Source organism: Miniopterus natalensis, chromosome 2 (assembly GCF_054644295.1).
Source record: "Miniopterus natalensis isolate mMinNat1 chromosome 2, mMinNat1.hap1, whole genome shotgun sequence".
Classification (NCBI taxonomy): Eukaryota; Metazoa; Chordata; class Mammalia; order Chiroptera; family Miniopteridae; genus Miniopterus; species Miniopterus natalensis.
This window is the reverse complement of record NC_142082.1, coordinates 96480118-96500059: the sequence shown is the minus strand read 5'-3', so window position 1 is coordinate 96500059 and position 19942 is coordinate 96480118. Positions and strand designations below refer to the sequence as shown.

At 44.8% G+C, this 19942-nt stretch overlaps 1 protein-coding gene across 1 annotated transcript in view; it reads right to left on the bottom strand.

Annotated features, from left to right (window-relative positions):
* The window catches only part of ATP12A (ATPase H+/K+ transporting non-gastric alpha2 subunit), a 33816-nt gene extending 14577 nt beyond the window's left edge, over positions 1 to 19239 (bottom strand). The window contains exons 1-12 of the mRNA XM_087813746.1: positions 19006 to 19239; positions 16347 to 16406; positions 13664 to 13867; positions 12758 to 12871; positions 11343 to 11477; positions 10790 to 10907; positions 10276 to 10583; positions 8712 to 8910; positions 8436 to 8545; positions 6327 to 6461; positions 3099 to 3291; positions 1162 to 1337 (exon numbers count right to left, since the gene is read on the bottom strand). Of these exons, the coding sequence (XP_087669872.1) occupies positions 1162 to 1337; positions 3099 to 3291; positions 6327 to 6461; positions 8436 to 8545; positions 8712 to 8910; positions 10276 to 10583; positions 10790 to 10907; positions 11343 to 11477; positions 12758 to 12871; positions 13664 to 13867; positions 16347 to 16406; positions 19006 to 19239 (1986 nt within the window). The remainder of the gene's footprint in view (positions 1 to 1161; positions 1338 to 3098; positions 3292 to 6326; positions 6462 to 8435; positions 8546 to 8711; positions 8911 to 10275; positions 10584 to 10789; positions 10908 to 11342; positions 11478 to 12757; positions 12872 to 13663; positions 13868 to 16346; positions 16407 to 19005) is intronic.
* Positions 19240 to 19942: the final 703 nt, after the last annotated feature.

Genomic DNA, 19942 nt, shown 5'->3' with positions numbered 1-19942 from the left:
GATTTATCCTTGCTCCTAAGCTTTTTGTATTTCCTCCTCTGATTAGAGGAAGACCTTTCCCTTTGATGTTGTTGTATTTGTGAAAGGGCTGGTAGCTGTCTACCTGGGACAGCCTCATGTGGCTTCAACAGCCTTGATATTAACATGGTAATGGAATAAAGATTTTGGTTTTGATATCATGAAGGCAAATGGATTACAGAGGCTGAAACTCAAGATTTAGTAATAAAACCTTTTATTGTCTATTAAAGTCTAGTGCAAAATATGGCTACTTCATGGCACAGGGAGTTAGCTTTCTTCTCACTGCAGTTACCATTGTGGTTTATTCCATACAGACACAATCATTTTGCTTTTATTGCAGTTATGGAAAGTTCAGTGTAGTGAAAATAGAGATTTTTAAATAGGAATTAAATCACTGGCCAGTATGGCTCAGTTGGTTGAGTGTCGTCCCATGCACCAAAAGGTCATGTGCTCAATTCCAGGTCTGGGTGCAATACATACCCAGGGTGTATGCAGGAGGCAACCGATAGATGTTTCTCGCCCTCGCCCTTTCTCTCTCTCCAAAAGAAAGAAAAGAGGGTGGAGGATTAGGTGTTTACTTGAAGAGACCTAAATACTGACTATCTCTTCTGACAAATGTTCTTAGGAAGGGATGCAACATACATGGAGGGCTTCTTTTTTTTGTTTTTGTTTTTTGTTAATCCTCACCAGAGAATATTTTTTCCACTGATTTTTAGAGAGAGTGAAAGGGAGGGAGGGGGGAGGAAGAGAGAGAGAGGAAGATAGATAGATAGATGGTAGATAGATGATGATAGATAGATAGATAGATAGATAGATAGATAGATAGATAGATAGATAGATGATAGATAGATAGATAGATGATAGATAGATGATGATGATAGATGATAGATAGATAGATAGATATAGATAGATAGAGATAGATAGATAGATAGATAGATAGATAGATAGATAGATAGATAGATAGATAGATGATAGATAGTCATCGATGCAAAAGAGAAAATCAATTGGTTGCCTTTTGCACATGCTCTGATGGGGGCTGGGGATCAAACCTGCAACCCAGGAGCCCTTGACTGGGAATTGAACCTGAGACCCATACCTGCCAGGGCCATGGAGGATTTCTTAAGTCAGGAAGATAACTCCCACCTTGATCCCTGCGCTCCGGCATTTGGTGACTGCATCCGGGACAGTGGATCGAGGGGGATCAATCATTGACAAGAGTCCCACAAAACAGAGATTGGACATGGGAAAGTTCATGGCATCGACATCAAATGAATAGGTTTCTGGAAACTCGTCTGCTGGCAGGTAGAGATGACAGAAACCTGGAATGGGCACGAATCTGGGAGTCAGTAAAACTAGACTATGGAATGACACAAGAAAAGGAGGAACATTTTCATACACTCACAGTCCTTTATTCTTTTACCAATAAAGTCTACCAGAATTCATTCTTTCAATTCCATAATGCATATTGTTTTTAGCAAAGAAATAGTTCATCCAAAAATAATTCATGTGCACATTAGGTTCTCTGTTATGTTCTAGGGCTATGAAGATCAGAGTGGACAGCCTTTACTTCTGAAGATGTCCCAGTTGAGTGTGGGGACAGAGACATAAAGAAATAAGCATAATGGAGCATGGTGAGTGTTATTGAAGGGTGCTACAGTCCAGCCACCTGGGGAGTCAGGAAAGACTTCACCAAGAAGGTCGTATGTGAGCTGACTCTTGAGAGAGGCATTAGGGAGGACTGGGGGGTGGGAAAACCATTTAGGCAGACAAAACAGCATGTGCTACTGCACAAATGGGAGAAAGGATCTGGGGGATCAGGGGAATGGTACAAAGCTTGAGCTTTAATCAAGGTAAGTATGAGAGAAAGGCCACCAGGAGTGGAGCAGAACCATTTGTTATTCAGACAGTGTCTGGCTCTCACAGGTTGAGGTGAAGGGATTCCTGTGTATGGTGGGACTTCCAAGATCATATGACTTTCTCATCTGGTGCTGTGGGCTATGTGAGGCATGCTTAAAGCATTATCACCTCATTTATATATTTTATTTGTTTTACAAACTCAAATATCTTTTAGAAACACATGTTCCACAGATTCCATCTCTACTGGCAAGAACTGTCATAATGTCTAATGAGCCTTATCATTGACCATGAACTTGTTACCTTGAATGTACCATTCTGTAGTTCAGAGGTGCCACTCTGTCAACCCAAGATTCTAATAACAAGATATACTTTGTTATATCACTGAAGTGACCACAATTCGGCTCCTGCCACAGTGGTTAAATTTCTATAGTTCCTTCTACTTCTAATGTTCCCTATCTCTGTGTCTGGTAATAACATTTAAAAAAACTTACTTTTCTCCTTTCATTGGTTGATAAGTCTTACCGATTCTGCCTCTAAGAAATCTCTGGTATCTGACCTCTCCTTCATGTTCCTATGGCCTTGGATCAAATTCCTACCCTCTGTCACCTGAACAAGAGCAGCTACCTCCTCCTGAGACCCAAGTCTGTCTGCTCCCTGATGCTGCCAAGAATGATCTTTTAGAAAACACTGACTCTGGTCAGTTTACTTGCTGCAGAGTCTCCAGTGGCTCTGCCTTGACTGCAGAATGAAACCCAGTTCCTTACCCACATAAAGCACTCCATACCTTGACCTCCAGTCTATCTTCCCAGCCCTACCTCCCAGGATGACGTTGTCTCTTCAGTTCTGCAACACTCCACAATGAGTGGTTTCCTGACAGTGCTCATACCCTGTCCCCCCTTCTACCTCTGAGCCTTGGCCTATGTTGTTCCCTTCACCGTGAATCCGATCCCCCACTTCCCTTCAAATATTGCCATTCAAGGCCCAGTTTAAATGTAACTCCTTCTATATAATCTTCCTAGATTTCCCTGACCTGGCAGCAACCTCACCCTCCTTGCTGCCTTCATGTGGTATTCTCTTAATCTGTCTACCATTCTTCTTATGAGTCCTGTGGATGCCACAGCTACTCTGCTGGATGGTCAGCCTGTCTCATCTTGTTCCCTCATGCAGCACAAAGCCTTGCACCAAACAGGTGACACATAAGGGTTCTGCCACAAAAAGCTCACCTAGCACACGCTCCCCTAGACCTCCCAGCTCCATGTACGCAGTGTGGAAGGCCTCAGCTGTTCTCTTGTCCAGAGGCTGCTCCTGGCCATTGACCATGATGGTGTTGCACTTCTCTAAGATCTTCTCAGGGGCCCCTTTCATCACCATGAGGAAGCGCTTGTCAATGGGGTCGTCTGTCTTGTGTATGGAGAGCTGGGAGGGAAGGAAGTGAGCATAAGTACAGCATGCTAGTAAATCATGACACTGTCTCCATTACTGAGGGCCTGAACTATATCAACCTTTTAATTAGCAACATGACAAGATGCAAAGCAGCCCTTTCTCTCGTTGGGCTACTGATTATCCTTGAAATGTAAAGGAGGAATTCTACACATGGGTTCTCTCCTTTTCATTTTCTAGCCAAGTGATATGTAAGAGATCTGGACTCAGCCATCTAGTCCCAGCCCAGCTTTAGGGGGGCCAGATGTAGCTGTCAGCTTGGGACATCTTATTCTGCCTTGAACAAGATCTATAGGGGTGCCCATGGGAGTTAGGGGCTGTAAGCCACCTCGTCTCAAGTCCCATCTCTACCTCCCCATTGTGAGCATCAGCCTTTCAGACTGGAGCTCTTCTGAGCTCAGAGGCATGAGGGCAGCAGGCCTTTCTGTACCTCTTCATCTCCACATAGATCCTGATTTTACTACCTGCATATGAGGGAAAATGCTAGGGTGTGAGGAAGTGGGCAGGCTCGCATCCAGGCTTTCAGGAGAACAGTTAAATTACAAGTATCACAATTCTAACACCAATATCCTTTGACCAGTAATTCTACTTCTAGACTCATCCTAATAAGATAATTGGAAAAAGTGGTAAAAAGTGTATAGACAATAATAAATGGCTAAGTCTTACATAGCCCTTATTGTATACCAGATACTCTTAAGCCCTCAAAAAGAATTTCAAGAAGCTGGAGTATTTGAAAGAGAATGAATGAGTTTCAGAGAAAAATTCTACCATTTTGGGACCATCGGTTGATTCTAAGACTTTTGGATATCAGAGATGAGTACAATAAAAAAAATAAATAGAGTGCAAGCATAGGTTTGCCAGCTTTTTCTGTTAATGGTCATGTAAAAGACATTAGAAAGCAACTAGCCAACCAAACCCAAACCCAAACCAAGAGCAAACCAAACAGAAAACCTCCCATCTACTAATGCCATCATTTTCTCAAAGGTAGAGCATTTTGACATTTAAAAAGTAGGAATAATAAATACTTATATAGAGTGTGCTGTTCTAAGTGCTCACACAGTTACTCATGTAAGTCTCAAAACTGCCTTAAGGATATGGGTATTCTTATCACTGTTTACAAGTCAGGAAACACAGGTGCAGAAAGGTTAAATGATTCATGCAAGGTCACACACTAACAGGTAGCTGAGCTGGGGTTTAATTCAGGCTGGCAGGTGCGAGGCCCTGCCCTGATCACAGAGGATAAAAAGGATAATCGTTTATATGAAACACATTCATCTTTATATAAAAACTTAGAAAATATAGTCCTAAAAATCCCATTTGCCATAAACTACTGAAAATCTCTTCATGGACTAGCCTCAGTTTGGGGAATTGCTATTTTAAGGCCAATAAGACATGGACTTTCCACTTTGTTTCCTTCAGTTGACCGAAACCCACAACCTTCCAAGGTCACAACATCTAACACTTCTTGTTCAGGGCTAACTGTTGCTCAAGTGTAGAGTTACAATGGCACCAACAACATCCAAAGAGGTGCTTTGGCCTTGTCAGCAGGAACATACACAGGCCCTCTCTCCATTCTTGTCCTAACTCGGGGTAGCCCATTTTCTCCCTGCACTTTTGGTATATGAGACCTCACGGGACCTGCTCTTTCTCATTTCTCACGTGCTGAAGGAAGTTTTTACTGGAGTAAATGAAGGATTCTGAGCCTAGTCTAGTCTGTAAGACCACAGACTTGCTGGGTCTGTGTGAGTCCTGGCTTGGCCTTCGCCAGCTATATGATAAAGTTCTGTGCCTCACTCTACCTTACAGAGCTGTGGTGAGAATTGAGTGATTTAATACATGTGGAAATTAGCATGATTACTATTGTTATTTTAGAATTGTGACTCATTCTATTTTCACTTAAGTTTTGGATGAGAGATCTGATTTCTTGGCTTTAATATTTGACATCACACACTTTTGTCTGTTGTGTATTTGGCTAACCGCAATTCTTCATTGGCCCATTATCCACAAAGATGTTTGCAACAAAAGTTCTTTTCCATCCAAACAAAATGATAGGGTAGTCACCAGAAACTTTGGCACAAACATGGCTATCCTATTTATACACTTAACTGTTGATGCAAAGGCCAAATCATAATGCCCATTCTCAATTCTGGAGTCTACTGAAAAGCCCATCAGCAGCAGGACCTTGGGTTACACACTGTCATTTGTCCAAACACTGGGAGGACCGCAGGGTGTTTGGTTGTTGGCCACCCTTGAAATGAGGGGAGACAACTAGGCAAGGACATTTCTCTTCCTGAGAAATGAGTGGAAAGAGGATTTCTGTGGGGCCGGAATGAAAAGGCACTTGGCTGGTCATCAGAGAGACTTCTCACCGGTTTCAAAAAGGGCAAGGCTTCCTCACATGGCCTAAGTGAAACTGTTCTGCCTCTGACTTGTAGATGGGGTAGAAAAAACATGTGCTCAGGAGTCAAACAGATCTGTGAAAATTGGTGATGCCACTTCGATGCTTGAGTGAGTCTGGTGACATCAACACATTCAGGGGCCTGTTTCCATACCTAGAAATTGGGGTTAATTAGTCCCATTTCATATGCTTATTGTGAGAATCAATGAGACAACATATGTGAAGCACCTGACACAGACTGAGGGTGCAGTTAGCTCTACCCCTTCCTCCACCTTTCATTTACCCTTTGGGCTCTGGCCGTTGCCCCTCACTTGTGCAAGTCATCCCATAGGGGTGTGTGTGCATGAGTGAGGGTGTTTGTGTGTCTGTAATAGAGATAGATTATCTAGGAGAAGCTGGGCTGACAAGATTCTTTTTCTCTATCTGCCTCAGGCAGAGGAAGGAGGCCAGCAAGGGAAAACCTGTTCTGGGTTCACTAGATACCCAGGCCATCCATCTTGGAGGACTATTTTTTAAGTCAAGTATCATTTAAAATCTGTATTAACCTAAGGGTACTTACAGTAGAAATGACGTTCTTGAGATAACAGAGATTCAGTTGTGAGGAACAACTCACCTGAAATTTGTTGGTTGAGTTAAAAGGGATTTCTGCTACTTTGTGGTTTCTTTTTCTAATTTCCATCACGTCACCCAAAACCACCTCTGAGAATTTCAAAAGAGCAGTTTCTGAGGCATCTCCAACCACAACTCTCTGAGAATCAAAAGAGATAAAAATAAATATTTGCAGCACATAATCTGGTTCTTTGGGGATTGTTTTCAATGAATGAACATGTCACCTGACTAAGCTTACTATCTAGCTGGACAAACAAAACAATAACACAAAACTGTGACTGAGTTAAGACCATGGTAAAACTGTTAAAGTGAGTAATGCCACCTACTGGCAGCAGCAAAGCCCAAAGTTAGAGCTCTGAGAGCTGAAGGGTTTCATGAAAAAAGCGGTTATGGCCCGGCTGGTGTGGTTCAGTGGTTGGGCATCAACCCATGAACCATGAGGTCAACAGTTCAATTCCTGGTCGGGGCACATGCCCAGGTTTTGGGCTTGATCCCAGGTGGGGGGTATGCAGGAGGCAGCCAATTGATGTTTCTTTCTCTTTGATGTTTCTATCTCTATCTCTCTATCTCTCTCCCTTCCTCTCTCTCTAAAAATCAACAAAAACATTTAAAAAGCATAACTGAACTAGATCTTGAAAGACGGTTACAAAGAGAGGAGAAGCCAGAATGCCATGAATGAAGGTGAGAAGTAGAAGACTTCTGTCCTAAGTGGTGGGAGTACAGATGGACCTGAAATGCAGGCTGAGGCCTAGATTTGAGAAGCAGAAAACAGAGAAGCAAAGGAAGTTTTGAGCAAAGTTAGGTAACATACTTCATCTAATGCAGATTTTAAGGAAAATTAGTGCCATGTAAGAAAGACTAGGGGAGGGATAAACTAGAGTCAATTAAGAGGGTACAGTTATTTAGATGCAAGGTATTGGTGATAATAGAAGTGTAAGATTATAGATATTTTGAAGAAAGAATGATGGACTTGGTGAGGAGAAAGTAAAGATGACTTTTAAAAGTTTTGGCCCAGAAGACAAGTAACATGGTGATGTCACAGAAAAAGAGAAAAATTGGTACAAGATCTTGATTTGAAGCCAGGTTGGGTACAGGTAGAAGGTGACAAGTCATAGAATTAGTTGAGAGTCTAACAGTCAAAACTTCCAAGTGGGAACACACAGCTAGCTAGAGATACATGGAGCTGGAGTAAGAAATTAGAACCGGACATAAGGATTTGAAAGACAGAGAAGCGACTGGCCAAAAAGAGAATTGATGAGCTGTTAGAGAAAGAAACACAAATAAAAAATATATGAAAGAGAAAGTGTCAATAAAGAAAACAAATGGCAAATAGAAAAGCCAGGGGGACATAGGCTCAGTGACTCATTGGGAGGTAGAAGAAGAGAGAAAGAGGGTGAGAGGGAGAAAGGAAGGGAAGGGAAAGAAAGGGGGCAAAAGGGAGTTAGTTTATTGCATATTCCAATATTTAAGGACCCCTTAGGGCACCTGCTGCCAAGAAAATGTGTTTTAAGATCAGTCCTTCATTTCCATCTAATTATATTTTATTTTAATTTTAATCCTCACTTGAGGATATATTTTTTCCCATGCTTTTCAGAGAGAGTGGAAGGGAGAGAGAAACATCGATGTGAGAGAGACACATCGATTGGTTGCCTTCCACACGCACTCTGCCGGGGGCTGGGGATTGAGCCTGCAACTGAGGTACATACCCTTGGTCGGAATCGAACCTGGGACCCATCAGTTTGCTCTAACCACTGAGTCAAACCGGCTAGGGCCCAATTATATTTTAAACTTCAGTGAATGACATTTATGCAATAAATTTTTAAAATTATATCTACTTAATCTAATCAAGAAGTTAGGGAAGTAACATAAGGACACATTCATTTTATGGAATAAGAAAATTTTCAAATGACTCAGATCAATTTGAGACCTTAAGACATCTTTGTGATGTTGCAAAGCTAGTTACAATGAAGGAAATCTCCTGCAGGTCTTGGGAGCCAGACTTGCTCTTACTAGTACAAGCTTTCCTGTGTTGGAGGGATTAAATCTAACACCAAATCAGAACAGGGAAAGTGACTTCAAACTGGTTTAAGACTGACCAATGCAGACACTTTACCTTCATGATGGGGACTCTTTCCTGTCCTGGTCTGAACTCAGCTCGGTTACACAATGCAATTATCTTTGATAAGGAGGCCCAGGTTCCAGAGCTTTGATCAAAGGTTTGCTCTGGAAAACAGAAAGCACAGGGGATGCTATGGGTGTGGGGCCTGCTTGCCACAAACCATACTATTCACACAATTCTGAGACTGCACACCAACCCTGCCACGTTTGCCTGTGTCCCTCTGCTGAAGTCCACAGCTTTGGCCCAGACTGAATGCTCCAGAAGACTTACTCAAATGGTCTTCACTGGTGTCAGCCACAAAGATCTGATTGTCGAACCACAGATGGGCCACAGTCATTCTGTTCTGAGTCAGAGTCCCCGTCTTGTCTGAGCAAATGATGGAGGTGGAACCTAGTGTTTCCACTGCCTCCAGGTTCTTCACCAGGCAGTTCTTCTTGGCCATCCGTTTTGCTGTCAGTGACAGAGACACCTAGACAGAAGAGAGAGAGAAAAATCCATTTGAATGCAGATACAATAACATAAAAGTAGCTAGGGCCAGACTAGTTTCAGGACAGAACTATAGTTACAGAAGCAGTGGCTGATAAACCCTATATGCTATGATCCTTTCTTATTAAATATGGAATATTTCTTTTGTCCCTTTACACCTTAAAGAAAATGATCCCGAGGAAGTCACAGGTAACAAAGCCAAGCAAAGTTGCCATGGTCCATACTCGTGTGTAATCATGGAGGAGCTTTGATTGCCCAGCTCCTGTCGGACAAAAGAGTGAATGCATAAGGTTTGTGCCAAAGAACTTGTCCCAAAGGTTTGCTTGTTGCTTTGGCAAATCAAGAAGCACTTGTATTTCATTATAAGAGGTCCAGATTTTATTTTATTTTTAAAATATATTTTTACTGATTTCAGAGAGAGGGAAGGAGAGGGAGAGAGAGAGAGATAGAAACATCAATGATGAGAATCACTGATCGAGCCCGCAACCCGGGCATGTGCCCTGACTGGGAATCGAACCCTGATTGCCTGGATCCTAGGTTGATGCTCAACCACTGAGCCACGCCCGGCTGGGTGAGGTCCGATTTTAAAGGTTTTTAGCTTTCTCTTTTAAGCCCCCAGATCTCAAAGGGTTCTTTGGGATCAGTTTCTTCAAATTACTACCTGCTGGGGTCAGAAAGGACCTAGAATTCAGATACTTCTGTCCATCTTTGCTGAGGACAACAGCAGATCAATGATCTGAGATCATCTTTATATGTTAGCTGGAACCACTCCTCCACCCCACAGGGCTCCATAGCAGAGATTTGAGGAGGGAGTTGTTTAAGGATGAATTGGATGGGCCCTACAAAGGGAGACCCAAAGCAGAATTTGGGGGAAGGTGCAGGAAAGGGCTGAATTTCTCTGCAGAGAAAAGAGGAGTTTGTGCACCTGTGTGTGTCTGAGCGAAGAGAAGTTAGGTAAACAATATGCCTAAGTTCTTCAGCTGTAGAAACTGCCAAGGAAGTTGTGGAAATGTGAGGAAGATATCCAGCTGCTCGAAATCTGTAAATGGTGGTTCGAGTCTGTCGTATCTAGATCTTAAGGGGCAAATTTACACATGTGATTCCAGATAGATCTCCTAAATGAAAATATAAAGTTTTCAAGGACAGTGCATTCAGATATGAACAACCTCACAATTCCTCTGTCCCTCTAAGAAATATTCAATTCAGAATTCCTCCTGGTTGTCCCTGACAGGGAGGGAGTATTGCTCTGAGGAGGAGACCTGTAGTTTTTGGTGGAAGCTTCCTCAGGCTAACAGGGTGGCATTATTAACAGGGTCAGGGGACAGGCCACCTGGCAGCATGGACTCACAGTGACAGTGGCCAGGAGGCCCTCAGGCACATTGGCCACAATGATGCCAATGAGGAAGATGATGGAGTCGAGGACACGATACTTCATGGACACCGCAATGATGAAGAAAAGGACGCCAATGGAGATAGCCACTCCTGCCACAATGTGAACAAAGTGCTCGATTTCGGTGGCAATGGGTGTCTTCTCATTCCCAACTCGTGAAGCCAGTGAGGCAATCTGACCAATGATGGTGCGGTCACCTGTGTTGATGACCATGCCAGTTGCTGTGCCTACAGATGAAGTGGATATTTTATTAAAGGAGTCCTCAGCTGGGAGAGGACCACAGACTGCTCAGTTTGGTGGCTTATGTGATCAATTAGCACATGACATTACAAAGGCCAACATTAGTTCTCTAGGCCCTGCAATTCCAGGTTTTCTCTTGGACAAGCTTTGTACAAGAGATGGAAAGAGATAAAAACATAGAGCCTGAAGGGGCACAGTGGTGTGGGCGGTCCTGAGAGCTGTCAAGACTTACCTTCCAGACAGGTTGTGGAATAGAAGCCCATGTTCTTTGTCTCCAGGGGGTTGTCATGGGTGAACTCACAGGAACGGGGCTGGGGCTCAGACTCCCCAGTGAGAGATGAGTTGTCGACCTAGAAGAAATTGTGAAAAAGTTCAAGATGAGCCCTGACTGGCATGGGTCAGTGGCTGGAGCATTGGCCTGTGCACTGGAGGGTTGCGGGTTTGATTCTGGTCAAGGGCACATACCTGGGTTGCAGGTTCGATCCCTGGCCCTGGTTGGGGCACATGAGGGAGGCAACCAACCTATGTGTCTCTCATATCAATGTTTCTCACTCTCTCTCCCTCCTTTCTCTCTCTCTCTTCCCCTCCCCCCTTCTTTCCTCTCTCTGAGAATCAATGGAAAAAATATCCTCAGGTGAGGATTAATAAAAAAATTTTTTAAAAATTAAAAAGAAAAGTTCAAGATGAGGCACTGTGTCCCTTGCTGCAATTACAGTGAGACCTGGAAGGACCACAGAATGCCAGCCAGTTACCAGCCTGATCCTTGGGGTGCCCACGACACTTACCTTGCACCCCTGGGCAAACAGCAGCCTGATGTCTGCAGGGATCTGGTCCCCTCCTTTAATCTCCACTATGTCCCCCACCACAAGCTGCTCTGCAGGAATTATTTTCTTCTCTGAATCTCGAATGACAAGCGCTTGCTGCAAAAGAAAATGTGGCAGATGCTTCAGATCCTGGAATGACGCTGATGCTCCTCCATCCATACCTTACCAAAACTCAGACAGCAAAACTCAGAATGGCAAAAGATGAAACAAAGACCTTGTCTTGGGCCTGAAGACCCTAAGAACTACTTTTTCTCAAGGAGGAACTACTAGTGATATTCTTAGACCCAGAAAATGTATTGTGGGCAGATATGGCAAAGGATAGCCCTGGGCCTGACTGAAAGGAATGAGTACTCCTGGCTGCGATGTCAGGGAAGAATCCTAAAGGCTGAACCCAAGGATTTAATAATCTTGCTCAGGTCAGGAAAATCTTAATGGAGGAGGAGGTGGATCTCCCATTCATTAGCACAAAAGATCCCCAGAGTCCCTTCTAGCTGGAAGCTCTGGGATAAGATGGTATTCCCACTGTGCTGACAGTGGTACACTGTTGGGAGCTGGTGATGTGTCTGGACATGGTCCATGCCACCTGAGGGTCTGGAGTCAGGGACTCAACCCTCCCCGCAGGTTCCTGTGGGGAGCCGAAATGAAGATAGTTACAGAGGTCTGAGTTCATGCAGGAGACAGGATGTTTATGCTGAAAGTGTGTTTGTGCAGCCATGAAAGAACTACTTCGTATCACCTTCGCTTCCTTACCAGTTGTTTGTTACTCACTATATAATAAAGGCGTTGAAGCCATTTGAGGCTGCTGCACCTCATTGGAGGGCAGCCCTGCCCATCCCATAACTGTGTTTGTCTCTTTAATTCCCACCGCTCGAACTCAGGTTTGTCCGTCCTTCAGGCTGGTTCCTGACAGTACACAGTCTCCCTAGAGGATACCTACCAGGGGTCCCTGTAGAGACATGGGAGCAGTGGGCCCCCCACACTGAGTATTCTGGGGCAACATGCAGTGAAGCTCAGAAGTGGCAGCCAAGATGGTCACAGATAAAAAATCATGGGTTGATGTCCTTGGCTATGAGACCACCTGAATGATTTTTGTCTCAACAGTTCACCAACACTTCTAAGCAGTAACAGAAGATATTGTGCAATGACTAATGCTTCCATCCTGCTATGCTCTTGACTAAGCATTTTCCTGTCTCTTGCCTCACTGCTCATCTCAAACCCCTAAGGAAATGGGGATTCATGGAGATTAGGTCACTTGACTAAGACTTCTCATACAGAAAAGAATGGGCCTGGGCCTGACCACAGATCCTGTGCCTCCAAGGCCCCACTCTCCTCACCTGAAGTCATGCAGAGATGGGAGAGGGACAGCTGCCACTCACCTGTGGAATCATCTTACTGAAGCTGGCCATGATGTTGGTGCTCTTGGCCTCTTGGTAGTAAGCAAAGATCCCCGTTAAGATGACAACCAGGGCGAGCACTGTGCCCAAATACACCTAGGTCAAGAGGAGAGGCATCAGTCAGAAAAACCAGCCTCAGAGTGGGCCAGATCCTAAGGCTAGAGCTCTTCATGGGAAGGCCAGAGAGATGGCAGTTGTGTCCTGGTGTAATTTACAGGCCACAAAACATATCCATTTTAAGTCTATAATTCAATGATTTTTAAAACATTTACACAGTTGTTTATTGAATTTGCAACAATTGCCAAAATCCAGTTATAGGGCATTTCTGTCCTTCCAGTAAGACCCCTTGTGCCCACTGGCAAGTCTCCCTGCTCCCACCCCCAGCCCTAGCAGCCACTGATCTGCTTTGTCTCCAGAATGTGCCTGTTCTGGGCATTTCATACCAACGGAATCATATGGTATGTGGAGCTTTGCATCTGGCTTCTTTCTCTCAGTCTTATGTTGGCCAGTGTGGTTTTGTGGTTTTGGTGCCCAGTTAGCAGGCACACATGCTCCCACGTTAAAAGGAGAGAATTAGCTTTCAGGAGAGAGAACCCCCAAATACTTCACATACATATACTTTTTTTTTCTTTTTACTTAGGAACTTATAATGTTTCTCTCTCTTGCTAAAATTCATGCTCATACTGCCTCTGAGTCATCAGGGAGTCAGATATAATTACTGTTTTACAGCTGGGGAAATGATTGATTTTCCCAAACCGATGCAGCAAGTGGTCAATGGAAGACTCTTGATTCCACCCAGGGCTCTACCCATGAGAGGCTTCATTTTATAGCTCTGTTCTTCCCTGTTAGTAATTCAGTAAAACCAGGCAGGAGGCCCCAGTGCCTTACATTGTCTAGCGATGAGGACTTGTCGTTAGAGTACTGGATCCCATATGCAATCCAGCACAGGATGGCTCCCACCCACAGAAGGATGGAGAAGCCTCCCACCATTTGCTTCAGGAATTTGATAATCTCCGGTGTTTCCTTGGGAGGGGAGAGGGCGTTGGGCCCATCTCGAGCAAGGAGCTCAGCAGCTTGGGTGCTGGAGAGACCCTGAGAAAGTTGAACAAAAACAAATAGAATTATGAAGTACAAATTGGCAGTTGCAAAACAGTCACAGGGATATAAAGTATAACATAGGGAATACAGTCAATAATTTTGAAATAATTATGTATGGTGATAGGTGGGTACTAGACTTATTGGGGGGAATCACTTTGTAAGTTGTTTAAATGTTTAACCACTATGCTATACATGTGAAACTAATATAATATTGACTGTCAACTATAATTTAAAAAATTAAAACTAAAACAATAAAAAACAAACAAAGAAACAAAAAAACCCCAAACAGAATTAGACATTTTTCCTGCCTTGGGTTGGATATCATATTTCCGCAGGTTGTGGAAAGGGGTTACCATGCTCAGGGAGCGCCTGGATAAAGCGGGTGATGCCTCATCCCCCCACCTTTTAAAAGGAATATTTAATGCTTAATGTCAGCCAAGCAGTATTCTCCATATATTTACTCATTTTATTTTTCAAAATAACCTTCTGAAGAAGGGACTATTATTATCCTTATCTTACAGACATGGAATTTGAGGCATATGGTGGTTGAGTCACCAGGATTTGACCAGGCGTTTGGACCTAGAGCTGCTATATTCTGTCTGCTAAGGTGGTCCAGTTTCTTAGAGATTTACCCAGAGATAGCAGCAATCTGGCTAAGGAGGATTTGAAATACAGAAGCTAGTCACCAGGGTTAAGGGCAAGGCAGTTACATCCAGAAAACACTCTCTCTTCTGGAACTTCAATATGGTACATGGCTGATTTTTCATCCTTACGTCTGGTGCTTTTCTGCTTTTCTAGATATTGGCCCTAAGCTCTAAGTTCTCGTTCATCTTAGGAGTTATAAGTCCTACCAACCCGAGGCCCACATGGCCATTCACTTCTTGCCAGAAGCCCTCCATCCACAGGTGCATGGAGGCCCCCTGAAATCTTGAACTGTCATCCATAGGGTGACCCCCCTCCGCTCAAACTACCTTTTACATAACTTCTCTTCCTAATTAGGCTGTAAGCCAGTTAAAGGTAAGGAGCCTATCTTTGTTCATTTTTGTGTCTTTTATAGGATCTATTGCTTTTTCTGTAGTAGAGGCTCAAACAGTTGTTGAATAACTGGATTCGGAATCAGAAACTGGATATCATCACCTCCCATTTGCAATACCTTTTCTGAACCTCAGACTCACCACGACTCCTCCCTCCCACTGCCTCACATACTGCCCTGGGGCCCAGCCTGCCACCTGACCCCCTGCCCACATCTCCTCTTCCTGCTGGATTAGGGATTTGTTCAAAAGCTTCAGTGTCTCTTGAATCTGCCCCTCTCTCCTGTCTTACTGCTGCTGCCGAACTAGGGCAGCAGTTCACATGCTCATCTTACAGCCCTACATTCTTCTAGACCCTGCCATCTCCCACTTAAAAATAAAATGTATATATATATGTACCTATCTCTCTCTCTATGTGTCTCCTCCCAGAATTGCCTTTTGAAAACCAATCTTACCAAATTGCTTCCTTGTTTAGAAATTATGCTCTTTATATAACTAATATAGTCCTTATTCCTTAGTTTAATGTGAAAGTGCTGAACAGTTCCACTGCAATTACCTCTCCCCAGCCTGATTTTCTACCTTACCTCCCTGTCATCAATTCCGTGTACTCTGTCATTCCTGCCCCTTGGGTACTCTGGCAACTTAAGTCGAAGCCATTGTCCTACATCCTAATTCAAACACCTCCACTGGTCAGAATTCATCTCTCACTATGTGCTGTAGACCTCTCGGCTGCCCTCTAAGTGGAACGGAGTGGATGATATGATACTTTTCCCATGTATCTGGCCACCTGCCAAACTGCTTACTGCATAAGGCCAGGGGTGCCTGTTTCTCTGTGCCCCTCTCACTGCTGGTCCAGTGCATCACACACAGTGGATATTTTTGTTGACTTGAACAGATGTAGCCAAATCTCCTGATGTCAAGACACCAAAGCTTTTGAAATTTGAGTTGAGTGTGAATTCACAGAAGGAAGCAGTACCTCTGTGGTGGGAGAGTTGGGAGCTACCTGAGACCACTGCTCCTTCTCAGAGGAGGTGACAGTGAACAAGCAGGGTCTAAGGCTGTCACTCCAGACCCTGGCTTCTTAACACTGGTTCTACCCATTCTTTGATAAGGCCATCATACGTCTTAGACACCGGGATTAAAACAATCTTTGACCATGACAATGAGCAAGCATCTCAACCTTTTAGGGGAGACCATAGCTTTCTGAAGCCACAGTCAAAAGAACTGTATAGTTAGCATACAGCTCAGCCAAAGAGCTTGACCAGGGTCATGGTCCACAATGCCACTTCCTGATGTCAGTCACCCTCAGTCATCCACTAGGGCATTCTCAACATTGGAGCTATAAGTCACTCATCCTAAAGGTACCATCAACTTTCCTAAACACCCTTCTCCTTTATAGTCCCAAGGCTGCTCCTCTGGATCTGAGTTCCCTCATGACTTACCGTAACAATGTTTGTGTGATATTTATCTTCCAATTCCTTATTGCTGAGCTTGTGGTCATCCTGAAGTCCATGAAAAGAAGAACAGAGTGAATTAGATAATTCCAAAAGACTCAAGCTGGAAGCCTGACAAACCCCATGGAGGCTGAGTAGCACAGGTGATGGGAGAGGGGCCAGAAAGTGTGGGAGTAAGAGACAGAGCCATAGGTGCCAGGTGGCTACTGCAGAGAAGGAGGGTCCTGCCACAGGAGAGGCTTGTCCTGATTCAGGGGACTTTCTGGCCACCCCAGGAAAAGTTCAGACTTAACTTGCCATTTACCACATAGTTTTTATAAACAAAGCAATGCATTCTACCTGTCTGAGCTCTAACACATGCAAGTCTGAGCCTACTTGGTGTCCAGGTGCTAACTTAGATGCGAATGTGGGACCAATGGAAGGTGACCAGCAATACCAAGCAGTCCCATTTCACATGTCCTGACAACTCGGTACCCATGAAGCCCTTGCTGGGAAGGCAGTCTTTGGGAGAGGGAACCGTGGCTTTTCTTATTCAAGTACTTGAGACTCAGGCAGGTTACAGAAAGCCTGGACTTTAAAAACCTGCCATATAATACCATTATGGCCCACGCACTAATTTTGCCACAGGGTCATTACTCAAGCATCGTTTCTCAATCTGGGTATCATTGACATTGTGGGCCGATCACTGTTTTAAAGAATTCTACCCACTAACACCTTCCCTCAGACCCAGGACAGAGTCTTTATGCTCTGACTGTCCAGAACAAAGATTTATACTTTGATTGGGACCAGAGCCACCTCTTCTCTTAAGTACATGCAAAAAACGTCATATTAAGAGATTAGACTTTACAAATAAATAATATTTTTTGCCTTTCCATCAGCCAGAACCTGCTTTGTTCAGTCTTTCATGTTAATAGAAGATGACATTGCCAAGGGTTCAAAGGGTTAAGACACACTTCTGTGCACTGTGTGCTAATTCTAGGCAGGTACGAGGAAGAGGGGATGGGTGAGAAAAGCCACTGTTTCCATAGACGGACCTGGGTTTTAACAGGCTGCGCTCGGAGGCAGAGACCTGTCCTCCCCTTGGCCTTAGTTTGGGGATAAGGATGCAGAAGGGCTGTGGGCTGGGCTCCCTCTGCTGATCAGAACTGGAATAGCACAGGGCAGCACAGGGCTGGGCTTGGGTGGATTCAAAAGCCAAGAGTGCTTTAGCTCTCATCAAGGTTCTGATTTGCTGGACACGTCAGGGTGCAAGAGCATCCAGGCACATTGTCCAAATTACAGGATTCTTGGGAAGCAGGGGAACATTGGTTAATCCCATGGAAATTATTTTTCAGTATTACACATCTTCACAAAGTGCTCAAAAAGGAATATTCTCATCCTAATAGGCAAATGACAGAATGGATATACTTTCATGTTGTACGTAGCAATTTCTAGGAAAACTAGCAATTTCAATCCTGAATGCTAGAGACACATAGGCAATAAGAATAACTGTCTATTATCTGGTGCTGTTCTAAGTCTTCCTCCTGCTGTATTTCACTGGAACCTCTTAACAAGTCTAAGGGGCAGGAATCATTTTTCATTTCTATTTTCTCAAAATAGGAAACTGAGCTTCAGTCAAAGTGGGATTTGAGTTTAGATCAGTCCAATTTCAGGGCTGTGTTCTTAAATGTCTATCAGGATATATACAGACAAATGTCTAGTGTGCTGCTCAAAGTTTCACAAGCTCTCCAGGAGAGACAGAAAACGCTGATGTGTAGCATCTGACCATTTTTCACCACAGCCAAATTTCAAGCTACTAACGCAATGCTGAGATGTGGGTCAGCTTGTTAAATTCCTGAATATTTAACCACTGGCTCTCTATCCCCCAGGAGCTTATACCACTACTGTTTGCTCAGACAATCATAGAGCTTTAAAGTCTGCAATGAACTTGCGTGTAGAAGCTTCCCCTTTGGCAGTGCTGAGATGAAATGTCATATTTCATCAGTTCTGAGGCAGTCCTTTTCCATGGCGGCCAAAGTCCTTCCTCAACTGTAATAATATTGAGCTTCCATAAAGCACTTTAATTACAAAATACTTAACTCTTTTCTCACTTTCCCCATCACAGACCCATGCAAATTGTTTCCTTCCCAGTTTACCTAAAGAAAATGGAGCTTCAGTGAAGCTAGGTAGTTGTCCCCAGTTACAAGTAGAACTTCAATGGGATGTAAGGTCATCTGACTCCAAGCCCAACAGTCTTATCACCTTCTCATGGGGCATATATGCCCAGAAACAGTAAATCTCAAAGAATTTCAGTTTATCAGCTAGAAACTGATTACTTATATTTCACTGAAGCAGCCCGAAGGAGAGCGGTGTTGGCCAAGCGTGTGGTGACTGGAATCCCAGAGACTTCCCTGACTGCCACCTGCCTGCAACCAGAATGCAAGAATCCTGCCGAGGCCTGACCCCTGGCCGACATTATCATACCTTTTTCCTTTTTTTTCTTTTCTTTTTTTTTAAGCAAGGAAACAATCTTAGGAGGAATTCAAACCCTTCAGACTGCTTTTTCTTTTGGAAAAGGAAGGGTATAAGGTCAGGTTCCCTATAAGCTTCCCAGGGGGCAGGGCAGCACTCAGTGGGCCCCTTTGACTTCAGGGCCCAATGCACTGACCAGATCAATTTCTTTTGTCAGATCCTCTTTGTGGTGATTCTTTCTGAGTTCCAAGCAGTTGTCCCACAGGCCCCTGTACTTCTCCTTGCCATCCTCCTTGTCTGTTTGCTTCATGTCTTTAGCTCCACTGAGCTCCACAGAGTAAATTCTGGGTGTTTTCTGAAGGAGAAGCAGAAGTGCAGTATTAGGTCCAGATTGGTTTTCTGACTTGCCCTGGGGGTCAGGGACCACCATCTCCCGGTCATCCCCTCCCCTGGGGAGTGAGAGGAGCAGGATTGTGGGGAGGTCCCCCACTTTCAAACAGCAGCTCCCTAGCCTTCTCTTCTCTCACCTTCCCTCTCCTCATGTGTGGAGGCAGGCTAGGGTAACACCTCCTGGGTGGAGGGGAAGGTGGGATGTGATTTCCCCACCTAGAAAGAGCACCCCTCCAAGGAGCCACGGGGCCTCTCTACGACCTTGTTCCCCATTTCACGGGTAGAGGGTGCTCACTGTCCCCCCATTTATTGGGTGGAGGGTGCCTGCTACTCCTCCGTTTCTTGGGTTGGTGGGACCGGGGGCAGGGCGCTGCCCAATGAGCTCGTGAACCTCAGCCCCATGCAGGGCGCACCTGACCACCATGGTGCATCCATGTAAGCGCATCCCGGTGCTACCCTTGGAAAAGGGGCTGCGCTCGGACCTCGGCCCCCCTCCGAGTCTGGGTCGGGGTCCTCGCCCAGGGTCTCCAGCTCAGACTGAGGACTTGGGACAGGGCGGGGAGAGAAGCGGCGCAGAGGCCGGAGAACGCGAGATGCGGGCGGCCCTCCACATCCCCGCACCTCCTGACCCGCCCGCGGCCCGGTTGCACGCACCTGGCCCATGATGCGGCGGCGGCGGCGGCGGCGGACTGGCCCTGCGCGTACCTGGGCGGCCGAGGGCAGCCGCTGACCCGGGAGGCGGC